Here is a 17,075-nt window from a genome sequence, read left to right as displayed (position 1 = left end):
CCTCGAGCCACAACTACTGAGCCTGCGTGCCACAACTACTGAAGCCCGCGTGCCTAGAGCCTATGATCCGAAACGAGAAGCCCGTGCGCTGCAACGAAGAGTAGCCCCCACTCACCACAGCTAGAGAAAGCCCGCGTGCAGCAACAAAGACCCAACACAGCCCAAAATTAAAAAAAAAACAAAACTCTGTAAGTATTAAAATGATCAACATTTATCCCACTCAGAACTGTTATTTTTAAAAATCCATTAAAAGTCAAATGATAAATGGGAAATTATATAAAAGCTGTTTACAAATTAATAAAGACAATGAAGAAAAGGGAATTCACATAAGAAAAAAATGTCCAATAAACATATAAAAATTTAAACCTCACTGATGAGTATTTTTAAAAGAAAATTAAAACCAGTCACCATTTATCATCAAATGGGAAAAATAAGTTTTCACCGTCACACCCACCTTTGGCAATTGTGTTGGAAAACTGGTAGGAGTGAAAACTGGGACATTTCTGGAAGGCATCTGGCAATGCATGGTGGAAGACTTAAAACAAGGCACACTCTTTGACTCAGCAGTTCCCTAGAATTTATCCTAAAGAATCATCATGGATGACAACAGAAATTTAATTAAAAACACTAGCATCACAGGACAGTTTACAAAAGCAAAAAATTGGGATCAAACTAAAATTCCCAAAGTAGGGGAATCAATTAAGTTACGGAAAATCCAAATGATAGGATACAAATAGCAGTTACAATTATCAGTATTTAAATACAAGCTCTTCTAATTTGTAGCTGTATAGCTCAGGGAAAGCTAATTACTCTCTCTGCACCTCAGTTTCCCTGTAAAAAATGGGTCTGTTGGGGCTTCCCTGGTGGCACAGTGGTTGAGAGTCCGCCTGCCGATGCAGGGGACACGGGTTCGTGCCCCAGTCTGGGAAGATCCCACATGCCGCGCAGCGGCTGGGCCCGTGAGCCACGGCCGTGAGCCTGCGCGTCCGGAGCCTGTGCTCCGCAACGGGAGAGGCCACAACAGTGAGAAGCCTGCGTACCGCAAAAAAAAAAAAAAAAAAAAAAAGGGTCTGTTGCGAGGATTAAATTAGTAAACGTACCTAAAGCACTTAGGATAGCACTGACACATAGTAATAACAAAAAAAAAATTTTTTTTAACAGAAGAGGGACTTCCCTGGTGGCACAGTGGATAAAACCCCATGTTCCCAATGCAAGGGGCCCAGGTTCAACCCCTGGTCAGGGGAACTAGATCCCACATGCATGCTGCAACTAAGAGTTCACATGCCACAACTAAGGAGTCTGCCTGCTGCAAATAAGGAGCCCACGTGCCGCAACTAAGGAGCCCTGAACTGCGACTAAGTAACATGCCTGCTGAAATTAAGACCAGGAGCAACCAAATAAATTACTTTAAAAAACCCCAGAAAAACATTGTCCCGGATGCCTAATGTCCCGGAAAGATGTTAATGATAAATTAAACACAAAAAGGAAATTACAAACCAGTATATATACAATATTTTTCTAAAATAAATATATCTCATATACATAAATTTCCAAAAATAAAGACTAGAAGGATATAAAACAAAATAAAAATAGTACATCTCTTTGAATAACAGGATTACAGGTTATTTTTCTTATTTTTGTCTGAATTTAAATTTTTTTCAATAACAAATATGTGCTACTTTTATGAAAGGTAAAAACTATCATCTCTATCAAAATTAAAACAAAAAACTGTCATATTTTTGCTCCAATTGATGAGTCCATCCCAAATTAGCAGGGTAATGGAGTAAAGAATCAGAATGATAGACATTTCTCTTTATAGCCTTTATTACTGCACAATACAAACTCAGTTTCTGTTTTACAAACCTTACACACAAATGGTAAAACAATTAAAAGATTTTTATTCCCCAAAGCTTTTTTATTCCAGTTTCCCCTCTTTATGCAGAGGGATTATCTAGATTCTCCATGTCATCCTTAGCCTTTAATTTAGAAAGGCTGTCACAAAAGTGAACTGGCCATATGAGGAAAACAGTGCAAAGAACCAACTAAGTTCTCATGGTCCTCCTTCCTGAGGGAAGAATGCCTGGCTGGCAGTGGTGTAATAGGGCAATTATAACATCTTCTTTTTTTGTAACAGCTGAGGACAAGCCCCAGTGGTGGACAGACTGCCTTGTCACATGAGCCTTTTGGGGTCTATTTTCTCTAGGTGAACCAGAGGTTTCAGCTGCTCTGCAAAGTTCCTCATGTCATCAGACACCACATCCTGCCCAGCTGGTGCAACAACACTTAGTTCCACAAGGTAGGAGAGTGACAAGGCCTCAGTGTTGTCTGTGTTCCCTGGTGTCAAGATGCGGAAGATCTTGTACACCACGATCTTCATGATGCCCTTACGGAACAGGTGTCCCCTGGCAACAAACTCATGGTCCATGCGGAAGCCCATTTCCATCAGGAAGTCAGTAAGGTTCTCAGATGTTGCAATGTCCACGCAGTTACGCACCAGGGCATGGCGGTTCTTGTCTCCCATTTCTGGCTGTCCCAGGTAGCGCAGATGCCAGGGTGCCCCTGCCCTATCCATAGAGCGTCGAGCCCTTAGAACAAATGGACTAGCCTGCTGGCCCTTAAGGAGGAATACCATCTCATGGTCAAGGAAAGTCTCAGGTTCCATGTTGTCACACAAACCACGAAGGCGGTGGATGAGGCTTTCCAAGCTGTGATCTAAAACACTTCCTGAAGAAGGAAAAAAGTACCATTGAGTCCCATCTTTCATTCTGGGTAATGGAAATAGCAAAAGATTGAAAAAACTTAAATCAAAAATCAGAGCAGCTTAGTGCAGTGTTTTGTAAAGCACAGGCCCAATATATGAGATTTTAGAGGGGTTATACTGCCAAGATATTATATAACAAGTTAATCCCTTTTCAATTTTTTGCATTGTCTTATTTGGTACTAGAATAGTTAGGCCTTCTCTAACAATGCTAACCTCCAGCGGGCTTTGGGCCTTAACAGGCAACAGTATCTACCTAGAATAATAATACTGTTTTGTCATTTATTTAAAAACTTATCTTCTAGTCTCAGAAAACAAAAGTTTTCCATTGATAGAAAAAATATGGGCCTCCCTGGTGGCGCAGTGGTTGAGAGTCCGCCTGCCGATGCAGGGGATGCGGGTTCGTGCCCCGGTCTGGGAGGATCCCATGTGCCGCGGAGCGGCTGGGCCCGTGAGCCATGGCCGCTGGGCCTGCGCGTCCGGAGCCTGTGCTCCGCAACGGGAGAGGCCACAGCAGTGAGAGGCCCGCATACCGCAAAAAGGAAAAAAAAAAAAAAAAAAAAAAAGAAAAAATATAACATTTCCTTTTTATGTAATATATTTAAGTAAAAGAGAATGAACTGCTTCAGAAAAATACACTGTCCTTTGTTCTCATCTTATTCTTCCTCCTGGCAGCATTTCACATGGTTGTTATATTATACCCATTTTGAAATCTATTCTTCCGTTGGCCTCTGGGACACAAATCTCTCTTGGTTCTTCACCTAACTCACTGACCATTCCTTTTAAGTCATCTTTGCTGGATCTTCATCTTCCCAAAATATTGGAGGATCCTAAGACTCAATCCTGGTCTTCGTCTCTATCAAAAATCTCTTCCTCCCTCGGTGACCTAATTCAGCCCTATGGTTTTTTTTTTTTTTTTTTTTTTTGCGATACGCGGGCCTCTCACTGCTGTGGCCTCTCCCGTTGCAGAGCACAGGCTCCGGACGCGCAGGCTCAGCGGCCATGGCTCACGGGCCCAGCCGCTCTGTGGCATGTGGGATCTTCCCGGACTGGGGCACAAACCCGTGTCCCCTGCATCGGCAGGCGGACTCTCAACCACTGCGCCACCAGGGAAGCCCAGCCCTATGGTGTTAAGTATCATTTATGCTCTGAGGACTACCATATTTATATCTCATGAACTACAGACTCATACATCCAACTGTCTACCTAACTTCTCCATTTGGATGCCTAAGACATCTTCATCTTTACATGTTCAATATCAACCTGTTGATTTTTCCTCCACAATCTTACTCCTCCTGCAGTTTTCCCCATCATAGTAAATGGCAACTCTCTGCTTCCAGCTGCTCAACCAAAAACCACATAATCAGCTTTGACTCCTTTCTTTCTCTCACATCCTACATCCACTCTGCATTTTTTTAATATATGCAGAATCCAGTTCACTCAATCATTTCCACCTAGTCCAAGACTCCATCATTTCTTGCTTGGTCTTTGCAGTACCCTGCTTCTATCTTCGCTTTTTTCTTCTCTCCTCCATACAACAGCCAGCTGGTTTTTAGGACATAAGGCAGATAGTGACACTTCTCTGCTCAGAACCCTCCAATGGCTTCCCATGTCACTCAGAATAAATCCCAAATTCTTTACCACGGTCTACAAGGCCCTATAAATTGTGGTCTCTGCTACCTGATGTTGATCATTTCCTTCTACTATCTCCCAGATCACTCTCTCCAACCACAGTGATTTTCCTGCTGTTTCCTAAAAATGCCAAGCGTTTGACACTGTATTTCTCTTCAGAGCCCTTCCCTTAGTCCCTACGCTTAGAATGTTCTGCTCTCAGACACCTGCATATCTCACCCCATCACTTTGTTCAGATCTTTGCTCAAATGTCACTTTATCAGAGATCTCTTTTCTCATTGCCCTAAATAAAATAGCATTATCTCCTTCCAATCTCTTTCCGCTTCCCTGCTTTACTTTTTAGCATTAGCGCCTCAACTTTTTAGTCATATTTCAATATATCAATTATGTATTGACTTTTTAACATCTTTCTTCCTCTACTGCTGATACTTACTCCAATGCTAGGAACATATTCATTTATTGACTAAATCTGTTAAAGTAAATAAAAATATACTACTGTAACTATGGTAAATACTGACAGTGGGACTCAAATGACTACATGTTTGGAAATGGGTAGTGTTGGAGGGAAAGCAACAGATCAGGTCCCTGTAATCATAGGACAGATGACGATGGGAGCAAGGAATGAGTCCTACATTGGATACATTGTGTCCTACATTCAGGACAGTGTCAGACATGTGTTTTTTCATACTTCAAACATTTAAGGAGCGTTGTAAGTGCTGGTTCCTTCAACATATACTTACTGAATACTGTGCCAGGCACCATGCTAGGAAGTAGGGGGTCCAGCCCTCACAGAGATTACAGTTTAGTGGGGGAAACAAAAATAAATAAGTAAACAATTAAACAGAAATACAGGGAAATAAAAGGGAGAGGGGAGAGAGGAACTGATGGGGGTGGAGAAGAGGAGACCCCTCTGAGGGCTTGGAGTAGTCAGAGAAGGTCTCTCAAAGGGAAGGACAATGGAGCTGAGGACGGAGGGATAAAAATAAAATGGCTATTGGAAGGGCTGGAACAAAGTATAAGGGCAGAGGAATCAAGTGCAAAGGCCCAGAGGTAGGAAGGGGCCTGGGGAATTCAAAGAAATGAAGGGATATCAGTGTGGCTGAAGTGTGGTAAGCAAGATGAAAGATGATAATGAACTGAGGATTTGGGATGGGCCAAAGCACACAGGTCTTATGTACAGCTCATGCTAAAGGCTGTATTCTATTCTAAGGCCATTGGGAAGCTATTAGCTCCACACTTTATTCTCCACACAACAGGGAAAGAGATGACTGGATTTACATTTTAAAATGATCATTCCAGGAAAACTGGTATAGACTCTTCAACAAGACATGGTCATGGGAAAAAAAGTGGGAATGAGGGGAGACTGGTCCAAGTTAAAAGAGGCTTAAGAGACACAGTTATCAAATGTAATGCATGAAACATGATTATATCCTGGATACAAAACACATTTTGAGGGCAAGACAGGGGGAAACTTTTGAATATGGACTAGATATTAGATGATATTAAAAATACATTATTAATTTTTTATATAATAATGATGGTACTGGGGTTATGAAGGAAAATATCCTTGTTTTTTATTTTTTAGAGATGCATACTGAAAATGTTTTGGGGTAAAATGTTATGAGATCTGAAACTGTCGTTTTTTTTTTAAATTTTTTTGGCCGCAAGGCATGTGGGAGCTTAGTTCCCCAACCAGGGGTCAAACCCGCACCCCGTGAAGTGGAAGCACGGAGTCTTAACCACTGGACCACCAGGGAAGTCCCTGAAACTGTCTTTAAAAATAGCAAAAGAAAAAAGAGAAAGCAAATATGGCAAAATGACAGAAACTGAAATCTAGATGACAGAAATGGAGTGTTCATTATATTAGTATCTAGTTTATGTTTGAATATTTTTAATACTAAAACAATTTTTAAAAAAAGACTACTAGCTGTTGTGTGAGAAGAGAAAGATGATCAAAAGTGGAAGCAATGAAAAAAAAAAGTGGAAGCAATGTAATAAGTACAGGGTTACTAACATAGTTCAGGCAAAGGATGATAAACCAGGGTGTGGTACTGCAGGTTGAGAAAAGACTTATTTAATACATATTTTGGAAGTAAAATGAATAGGATTAGAAATGGACTACATGTGGGGGTAAAGTAAAAAATGGACATTGACTCCTGAATGCATGGCTCAAGCAACTGGTGAATGACAGTGGCACTTACTGAGATGGGAAAGACTGAAGGAGGCGCAGCTTGAGGAGTGAAAATTAACAACCCTATTTTGTTCACAGTAAGTTACTAAATGGATGATCTGAATTAAAGTCTAAACTCTTGCACTAAACATTGTATGACATCCTGAAAATCATTACCCCCTCTGGGTCTTGAGTTTTCTCATCTGGGAAATTTACTTCACTTCTATTTCCTGATCTATAAAATGGAGCTAGTTAACAGTATCATAGAATTACCATATGATCCATTAATCTCACTTCTGGATATTTATCTGAGAGAATTCAAAGCAGGATCTTGAGGAGATATTTGCACATCCATGTTCACTGAGCATTATCCACGATAACCAAGAGGTGGAAGCGACCCAAATGTCTGACAGATGAATGGATAAAGAAAATGTGGTACATACATACAATGGGACATTATTCAGCCTTTAAAAGGAGATCCTGTCACATGCTACAATATGGGTTAACATCGAGGACATTATACTAAGTGAAATCAGCCAGTGATAAAACGACAAATACTGTAATGATTCCACTCATATGAGGTTATCTAAAGTAGTCAAAATTAGAAACAGAAAGTAGAAAGGTTGTTGCCAAGGGCTGCAGGGAGGGGAAAGGAGGAATTAGTGTTTAATGGGAATAGAATTTCAATTCTGAAAGATGAAAAAGTTCTAGAGATCGGCTATACAACAATGTGAAGTACTTAACACTACTGAACTGTATGCTTAAAAATGTTTAATATGGTAAATTTAATGTTATGTATTTGTGACCATAATTAAGGGTAAATTGAAAAAAAAAAAAGGTGCCAGAAATTATGCAGGCTGCCTTTGTAGAACAGCGTCTCATCTCCGCGGAAGCTGAACAGAAAACAGGAAAATAAGTTCCCTGATTCACTCACCCTGCAGCAGGTACTCCATCATGTTAATGGTGCCCCCGGTGACAGGCATCATGGTGACTGGAGGTGCCTCCATGTTACCTGTTTAAGTTGAAAACGACAGAACTGGACTCGGAGTCCCCCGTCAAGTAAAGCACAGGATACACCTGGAGAAGAGTTATACTTGTTAATACATCAGAGAGGTGGAGAGACACCAGATCTGCTTGGGTCATTGGCCTTGACATGAAAAGATTCATTCATCCATCCATTCAAAACTTTTTTGAGTAACTGCTATAGGCCAGTTTCAGGAACTGATGATACAGAAATACACAAAGGAGGCCTGATCATGGAGTTACAGCATAATCTTTTAGTCTCAAGGTCTAAAATCTCTAACCGTTTTCTGTGCAATAACTAAGTCTCTCACCCTGGAACTCAATGTCTTCCTTCTAAAACGGGGCCAACGATATTTAACCCCCAAGGCTTTGTTGCTCAGACGACAAAATGGACCTGCAATAATAGACGGATTGAAAGGTGACTTAAAGAATCTTGTCTACCCTTCAATTTATAGATTAGGATATTGAGACTTGGGGAGGAGCCCAAGGACACACAGTAGGTCGGTGGCAGAACCTAGACCAGACTAAAATCTATGCGTTCCACCTCTCTGAATCAAACGCCTTTTAAAGCTGGCCAGGCGGAAGTTCTTTTAATTGATGGTTTAGGTCCTCTTAAGCCAGCGTCAACGCGTGCCCACTTACACCAAAAACACACCTCAGCGCGCGTTCTAGCCTCTTCTCGCAAAGCGAGTAATTGTATCCACCCGAGCACCTCTGAGCTTTTTAGCGACAATTAGCCCCCAGCCCTAAACTTGAAGACCCCGGGAGAGGGCGAGACTTCCCTTTTCTCTTCCCACTTCCGGCAAAAAGCTTTCGTCGCTCAAACCTCTAACACCACCACTCCGCGACGTAAGGGTGCCGAGAGGGCATAAAAATCCCCTCTGCTGTCCGGCAAGCAGAAGCGCATGCGCAAACTGCGATGCTTCGGAGAAGCTGGCGGTTTTCTTTCGAACGTTCGTCTGGGAGTTACAGGGAGCCTTGACGTCATAGGCCGTCCTCCAGGAAAATATTTATTTTTTTCTGGTGTGACGACCTGGAGATGTCCAGGAAATCTCTTGAACTGACAGGGGGAAAAGAGAGCTTGGGGAAGAGTGCTGCAGAAAAAGAGAAGAGATTGTTGTGAAACAAAACTTCTTTTGGTTGGGTACGTGAAGATAAAAAGGAAAGACAGCTTTTACTGCTTAGCAAACTGTTCTGAACAATTGGGGGGCTCAGTAATACATTTAGTATTTGTTCACTGTTCTGTGTTTATTTTACCTCAATTTAAAAATATTGGGAGGTAAGTAAATTCAATGAATATTTATTGAACGCTGCTTATGTTCAAGCACATAAAATGCAGGCAAAGAGTGAGCTAGAGTGAGGTGATTGAGGCACTCTCCTGGAGCGAAAAAATTTAAGGGGGCACCAAAAAACTCAGTAACAAATAAAAAATTTTTAATGCAATATTTTACAAATTTAATGCAAAAAAAAATCCTTAATGAACAAAGTGTCAGAAATTTAAAGTTGATCTTCATAGCAGCCCTATGACCCGAGTATAATTACGGTAATTTTATGGATGGCGAAACTTAGGCAACAAAATGTAAAATAACACCAGAGAGAGTTGAGAGGCTGGGATACAAATTTAAGCCGCTGACTTCAGAACCCATGCTCTTAATTTCTACACTATACAGCCCCTTCTCACTCCAGTTCCCCTGCTGTAACCCACACTACCTCCCACTCATTCACATTTTTGAAAACATTCCTATAACATTTGCCCGAATTATAGCTGGCATTTGAAAAGTAGCATTAAATTAAAAGAATAATAATGGGTAATAAGTGGGCAAACAATATGGTAAAACTTGGACAAGGCTTAGGAGTTATAGGGATGGGTTTCTGTGATAAGGATGTGAGGCCTGGAGCTTAGGATGGAACTCACTTCTGTCTTTTGCCAGTACCCAGCTGTGCAACCTTGGGCAATGCACTTCCCCTCTCTGAGCCTCAGCTTCCTTTTTTATAAAATAGAGTTAAAAATAGTACTTTCTAAGAGGGAGGTTGCAAAAATAAAATGAGATATTTATGAACCACTTAGCATAGTTCCTGGCTTATTGTAGGCAATCAATAAATAGTAGCTACTATTATTCCACTTTATATTTCTCATTTGAGCAAACACATTCTATCTTATTGAATATATTTTGTGCATGTCTCACCTCCCTAGATAGATTATAAACATCTTGAAGGGAGGAATCATGTATTTTCTTTATATATATGTGTATCTTAGCTCAGGCTGCTATAACAAAATATCATAAACAAGGTGACTTATAAACAACAGAAATTTATTCTTCACAGTTCTGGAGGCTGGAAGTCTGAGGTTGGGGTGCCAACATGGTTGGGTTCTGGTGAGAGCCCTTTTTGGGGTTGCCAGGTTGCCAACTTCTTGTATCCTCACATGGTGAAAACCAGAGCAAAGCAAACTCCCTCAGGACTCTTATAAGAGCACAAATCCCATTTACGAGGGCCTTTCCCTCTTGACCTCATCTAACCCTAACCACTTCCAAAGGCCCTACCTCCTAATACTGTCACATTGGGGAGTAGGGTTTCAATGTAAGGATTTGGCAGGGGGACAAAAACATTCTATAACAATGTGTTTTACATGTAGTGGGTGTTCAGAAATTTTGTTGAACACATCACAATAACTACCAATTATTGAACAGTTAATATACACAAATTTATATGTGTGTAAATATGTCAAATACTGCTAAAAGGTAGATATTACCATCTCCACTTTACAGAGGAGGAAAAAGAGGTTCAGAGAGGTAAAGAGACTTGCCCAAAGCCAAATCGCCAGCAAATGGCAGAACTCAGATTCAAATTCAGTTCTTTCATTCAGAAACCTATCTCTTTACCATGCTACCTTCTGAATTCATGGGCTCTTTCTCCAAAGTTAAGTTCCCCAATTATTACAAATAGTGGCATCAAAGGAGGAGAGAAGTCCATACATTGTTTCCTAACCTATCACTAGGCTGGGCTCAAAGGAGTAAGACTAGCTCTTGGCCAGTCTTCATCAGAACTGCAGACCATCAACATGGTTTGGAGCGCACACTCAGCTTTCTAGAATGGCCTGATAGAAATTAAATAGATCTACCCCTGTGTTATCTGCAATGCTAGGATATCAATCTTAGTGTTACAAACTAGTGTTTCCCCAGGAATGGCTGCTTCCTATTTGCATAGCCCTTTGGAAAAGGTATAACTGTTTCTTTTCAACCTAATTGTCTCCAGCATCCTCATAAGTTCATGCTATTCCTCCATTCAGAGTAAAAACCAAAGCCCTCATTATGCCTACACGATCCGCCCTCATCACCTGTTACCTCTCTGACCATCTCCATCTGTGGCTGCCCCCGCCCCATCTACTCTGCTCTTACTAGAACATGTCAAGGATGCTCCCATCTTAATTGTTGTGCAGTCTGCCTGGAGCTCTCCTTTCCACTGAACTGCAGGATTCACTCCCTTGTTTCCTTTTGGTCTCTGTTCAAATCTTTATTAGGGGGGCCTTCCGTGATCATGTATTTCAAATTGTAATCCACTATCTGCCCTGTCTTCCCCCATACCCTGCTGTATTTTTCTTCACAACACATTTGACTAGGTGACACACCGCCTGCTTACCAGTTTACAGCCACGAGCACTTGAAATGTGGCTTGTTCAAACTGAGATAAGCTATCAGTGTAAGATACACACTGGATTTTGAAGACTTACTATGAAAAAAATGTGAAATATCTTGATAATTTTATATATTGATTACAGGTTCAAATGATATTTTGATAGCTAGGGTTTAATAAAATATTATTAAGTTATTATTCAATTTAATTTCACCTGTTTCTCATTATTTTTTAAAATGGGGCTAGTATATGAAAAATTGCATATGTGGCTCACATTACATTCTATTGAACAACACTGCTATGGGATCTAGATTTGAAGGTATGGCTTTAGAGCCAGACAGATCTAGGTTTGAATCCTGGCTACTGCTTATGTGGCCCTAGGCAAGTTATTTAAACTCTTAGGGCTTCGGCAGTGCCTGGCACATACTGTATGTTGTTGGTATGCGATGAATCAGAGTTATCATGAGGAGAATGGTTTAGGAACCGGGAAATATTTAATTTGGAAAAGACTTGGAAGTGTAGAACATAACATCTATCTTAAAGTATATAAAATTATAACAAAGCCAGGGGAAGAGGAGGGGAGAAGAGTAGTTTACATTTATTGAGCATCAGGTGCCAGATACTTTGTACATATTTATCTCATTTAAACCTCACAACAATGGTACTTGAGGGAACAGAAACTAAGTTACTTGCTAATAACTGGTAGAGTCAGGATTAAAACCCAGATTGTCTGCCTCCAGAGATTTTGCTTACAGTCCTAAGCCACTCTGCATCCTAAGAAAAATTTAACTAATTTTGTGTAGTTCCAGAGGACAGGACTAGAAATGCTGGGTAGAAGTCATAGGGAGACAGATTTCGGCTCCATGTAAGGAACAATTGGTCATTGTGATGATGTCTAGTAATGAAAAGGACTGCTTGGATGAGAAGTAAACTCCTTTCCAGTGGAAACATTGAAGCAGAGATTATGGTAGAAAGAATTCTTGCCTGGAGTGGGAGATTGAACTGTTATATCGCCTCAATTCTTGACCACTAGCCACTCTTAAGCCACAGCATTTACTTAAAAACAGAGTTCCAGGCAGTTGAGAAACACCTCTGTATACATGTACATATGTATTATAAGACAAAGCCTGATAAACATGGACACAAAGTACATCTTAGAGTTGAAAAAATATGGTAGTTGAAACTTACAATTTCATAATTCATAGAGACACCTAGCCTTAGTAATTCTTCACCTTTGGATTTTTTTCCTATTATGAAAACCCCAACACAATTATTAATAGTAACCATCATGAGCAAACACCCAATGACATATAATAAATAATACAATTCTGGCTCTTAAGGAGCTGGGTTTGCAGAGAGACATGTAAAACACCCCAGGTTATTTTGTGCCTAGTATTCTTCATTGGCTGCTGACTCAAGGGTTCACCTTCCTACCCCACCCGCATAAGACAGGCAGCATCAGCCATTTCATCCTCTTAATCTCAAGGCGGAGACCTAAGAAAGTCTGTTGCAAAAGGGTAATTGGCCTATTTACTTGCTCCTTTCCACTTAGCCCAGCCAACCCAACCCCAGCCTCTGGTTGACCAGGTGTCGAGGTGCCTCAAGGGGATAGGTTATAATAGTTAATGTATTACACATATCCATAAAAGATTAAAGATTAGCTCTATTTTAGCTGAACTGTAACTGTCTGTTTGGGTTTCTCCCCTCTCAGGTCTGTCTGGGGAAGTCAGTGTTGTTTTCTATCTGAGGATAATTAACCCACTGGGTCTCGAATTTCCTAGACAGAGGCCCTTGAACAGCTCACTTTTAGTGTGGGCTTACTGGGTACCGTACCAGGCTCTGGGGTAAGCACTTTCTGTGAATATGGATCACTCATTTACTCCTCACACCTGCCTTCTGAAGCAGGTGGTGTCCTTCCAGTCTCATAGCTGCGAGAATTGTGAGTCTGCCATGTGGTATCTTTGGAAGTAAAAGGTTTTGTTTCTGGTCCCCTAAGATTCATCATCATTAACCCCTTCTTTAGGTCAGAGGATCATATGCCATCATATACACTATCAACTCAAACCTTTCCTGGGGGAACACTCTGTGTACAGCCCAGAGGAGATAAAGAAGCCCAAGGGAGCTCCATGGAGGAGCAAAAGGGCCTGGGTAAACACACTAGTGCTTAGCATTTAAGATGGGCCTTGGCGTCAGGCTACTTGGGTTAAAATCCTATCACTGTCTAGCCATGTAAGCTTGGGCAACGTACTTTGCCTCTGTGAGGCTCATGTTCTCATTTCTCCAATGGGGAGAAACTAGTACTTCCCTTTAAGGTTGTCATGAGAATGGACTGATACACTTGGCAAATAGCAAGTATCAATAATAATTTTAACTATTCCAATTATGATTGTGGGATTCGGACTCTATTAAACATGGGTTAAAAACAAACAAACATGGGTCATATCTGGACTCAGCTGCATACTGGTGTGTGGCCTTGAGCCAGTCACTTAATTTCTCTGAGTTTGTTTCTTAATCTGTAAAACAGGGAGATGATCCACTTGACAGGATTGCTGTGAAGAGTACAGACGGCACATACAACGTGCTGAGCGTGTAATAAATATTTTCAGACAGTGCCTTCAAATAGTTTGGTTGAGGAGGCAGGGCATAAACATTAAAAAGGGGACAAATGAAAATTTTAAGGAGAATTGGCATGTCTCTATATGGACGTAGCAAGGCAAGCTGTGGCATACAATTTAGTCAATACTTATTACGGGTGTACCGCAAGCCGGGTGGGCATTGTACTGGGCTCTCAGACTATGACTCTGTGCAAGACAACCTAAATCCATACCCCGACAGAGCCTACATTTTAGTGATAGAACATTACATACCATGAAAAATGGTTACAAAAGAAATAATGTGAAAAATACTTACGTTGTCAACTAAAAAAAGGCAGTTACAAAGTCCTACGTGTGATATGATTTTAACTATATAGTCTCCAAAGCATCCGTGCACAGAGGAAAAAAACCAAAACACTCTAATGCTAAGAATAATTGGTTTTGGTTAATGAGACCAGAGATTATTTTTCCCTCCATTTGTCCCTGTTTTCCCAATTTTTGATGAGCGTGTGTTACTTAAAAAGAAAAAAAGCTTTAAACAAACCAAACGTCCATCAATAGGTAAATGGATAAACAAATTGGGATATATTCATACAACACAATAGTATTCAGCAATTAAAAAAAAAGAACAAAGTACTGATAGACAAATCTAAAAACATTCTGAGTGAAAGAAGCCAGACACAAAAGAATATATAATTCGTGATTCCATTTATAAGATATTCTGAAACAGACAAAACTAATCTATAGTGAAATAAATGAGATCTGTGCTTGCCTGGATTAAGGAACAGGAAGGATTGATTGCAAAGAGATACAAGGGAACTTTTTGGAATATGGAAATATTCTATACCTTAACTGTGGTGGCGGTTACTGAGGTGTGTATATTTGTCAAAACGCATCAGGCTGTACATTTAAATGGGTGCATTCGAATTGTATGTATATCTATCACAATAAAATTGATTAAAATAATGAACAAAATTTCGTTTTTCTTCCTGGTTACAAGAGCATTTCCTGCTTATTGTGAGAAGTTCTAATATTTTAGAAAAAAGTTCAAATATTTAGGAAAAAGTTACTTTCTCCATTTTGAGAAATTGGAAAGTCAAAGCAACTCTAACCACAGGGTTTGTACACAGTAAATATTGGTAAATCAAAAAACAGAGTAGGAGAGAGAATTAACCCCATGAGGAAGCAAAGAAGAGTGAATAGAATGTTACACCCAGTAAGAACAACAGAAATCCAGGAGAAGTCCTGCTGGAGGATGAGGCCGTCAGGGGTGACAAGACAGGTGTGTGACCCCTACGACACGCCCCCACAGGTGGGAAGGAAGTGAGAGTGGAGGCCAGAATAGGTGAACTGATAAGGAATTGTGTGTCACTGGCTTTTCTACTTGCTCTTAGGGTTCGGTCTTCCCATTCCCTTGGGGGAAAGAGTGAGACTGTGGCAATGACAAAAATCATAATGGCAGAGAAAAGCTGAGAATAAATGAAGGAGGAAGCGGGCACAGGGTCCTTGGTAATGACCAAGTCAACTAGGGAGCTAATTCCCAAGGACATTGTTGTCCTTCCTGCTTGGCCAGTATCGTTGATTGATTCCCCCATTTGTCCTTCATGAATAGACTTGCATTAGTCAGCAATTACGCACCAAGAACCCATAGAAAGTCCCACCTTGGCATTCTTTGTGGATGCAAAAATGGTGGAAGACTCAGGTCCCAGTCCCCACTAAAATGTGAAAAAGAAAACTAGTAATGACTCCTAATAGTTCACATGTGCACAGCAATGTAAAGGTCACCACATATTTTTCATTCATTTCAGTCCGGTCTCCCACCATCAGGCGTAAGAGGTAAGAGGAGGGGCAGTGTGGCAAAGGAGAAGGAGGCAGACATACCCCACCTAGGCTGAGATGCCAACTCCACTTCCTATAAGCCGATGACCTCAAGCAGTGACATCCTCTCCTGTGGCCACTATGAAGATAAAGAGACATGTATTTGACACACCTAGCACAGTGGTATGTACTGTGACTGGAGCTGGCACTATGGTCATCCCAGTTTTACGGATGTGGACATGGTTCAATGGAAGTCATGAAAAACTTGTAAGCAAGAGCTGAGACTTTTCTGAGAAACCTCCAAGTTGGAAGACTCCTTCACCACTGTTGTCTGCTCTTCCCCCAGAATGGGCTGTTCAGGAAAGAGACCATGCCCAAGGGGTGATTTAGGCAAAGCCCTGCTGACATGAAAGCATAGGATCATAGACTTAAAAGTGATCAACTCCAGGAATTCCCAGTGGTTAGGACTCCGTGCTTTCAGTGCCAGGGCCCAGGTTTGGTCCCTGGTCAGGGAACTAAGATCCTGCAAGCCGAGTGGTGCAGCCAAAACAGAAAAAGGGATCAGCTCCGTCTCCCTGACCCCACAGAATGGATGGGGAAACCGAGGCCCAGTGAGCCCAGTGAGAAGGGACTTGCCTAAACGAGTCAGCATAGAATGTCAATCCCTGAACAGTGGCCAGACTTGACTCTTGGTATTTCCTTCTGAACCCAAGCTCTCTAGTCATACAGATTTGGGGTCAATTCTTTACTTTTATTTTAAATATATATATTTTTTGATGTATATATGTCTTTTTTAAAGTCTTTATTGAATTTGTTACAGTATTGCTTCTGTTTTATGTTTTGGTTTTTTGGCTTCGAGGCATGTGGGATCTTAGCTCCTCAACCAGGGATGGAACCCGCACCCCCTGCAAGGCGAAATCTCACTGACTCGGACCACCAGGGAAGTCCCTGGGGTCTATTCTTTTCTTTTTTTTTTTTTTTTTCAGTACGCGGGCCTCTCACTGTTGTGGCCTCTCCCATTGCGGAGCACAGGCTCCGGATGCGCAGGCTCCGGACACGCAGGCTCCGGACACGCAGGCTCAGCAGCCATGGCTCACGGGCCCAGCCGTTCCGCAGCATGTGGTATCTTCCCAGACCGGGGCACGAACCCATGTCCCCTGCATCGGGAGGCAGGCTCTCAACCACTGCACCACCAGGGAAGCCCCCTGGGGTCTATTCTTGACCCTGCACTAACTAGCTGTGGGTTGTAACATCTCTGATGCTCAGTACCTGCATTTGTAAAATGAAATAATAGCATCTCACTGGTTTGCTATAAATATTAAATTTTATGGTGCATGTCGAGTGCACAATAATTTAAACGTGTACATTTCCCATTTTACAGATGAGGAACTGAGGCTTGTCGAAACTTCCCTTGGTTCAGGATTGTACCTAAGGTCAAAGAGTGAGCC

General features: G+C 41.3%; 1 protein-coding gene across 4 annotated transcripts; it reads right to left on the bottom strand.

The window, feature by feature from the left end:
- Positions 1–1,806: 1,806 nt before the first annotated feature.
- MED18 (mediator complex subunit 18) lies at positions 1,807–8,440 on the bottom strand. Of its 4 annotated transcripts, XM_082614551.1 has the most exons (4): positions 8,239–8,440; positions 7,895–7,977; positions 7,495–7,637; positions 1,807–2,724 (listed from the first exon to the last, which is right to left on the bottom strand). In XM_082614551.1, the coding sequence occupies exons 3-4, from the start codon at positions 7,565–7,567 to the stop codon at positions 2,171–2,173; spliced, it is 627 nt and encodes a 208-aa protein (XP_082470677.1). In that variant the 5' UTR covers positions 7,568–7,637; positions 7,895–7,977; positions 8,239–8,440; the 3' UTR covers positions 1,807–2,170. The 4 variants fall into 4 exon arrangements, with proteins under 4 accessions (XP_082470677.1, XP_082470674.1, XP_082470676.1 ...); XM_082614548.1 differs by having other exon boundaries at positions 7,895–8,440; XM_082614550.1 differs by lacking the exon at positions 7,895–7,977 and having other exon boundaries at positions 8,226–8,440.
- Between the last annotated feature and the right edge of the window lie 8,635 nt (positions 8,441–17,075).

Source organism: Mesoplodon mirus (genome assembly GCF_964341445.2).
Source record: "Mesoplodon mirus genome assembly, chromosome: 3".
NCBI classification, from domain to species: Eukaryota; Metazoa; Chordata; class Mammalia; order Artiodactyla; family Ziphiidae; genus Mesoplodon; species Mesoplodon mirus.
The sequence above is the reverse complement of the archived record's forward strand: the minus strand, read 5'-3'. Positions and strand labels throughout refer to the sequence as shown.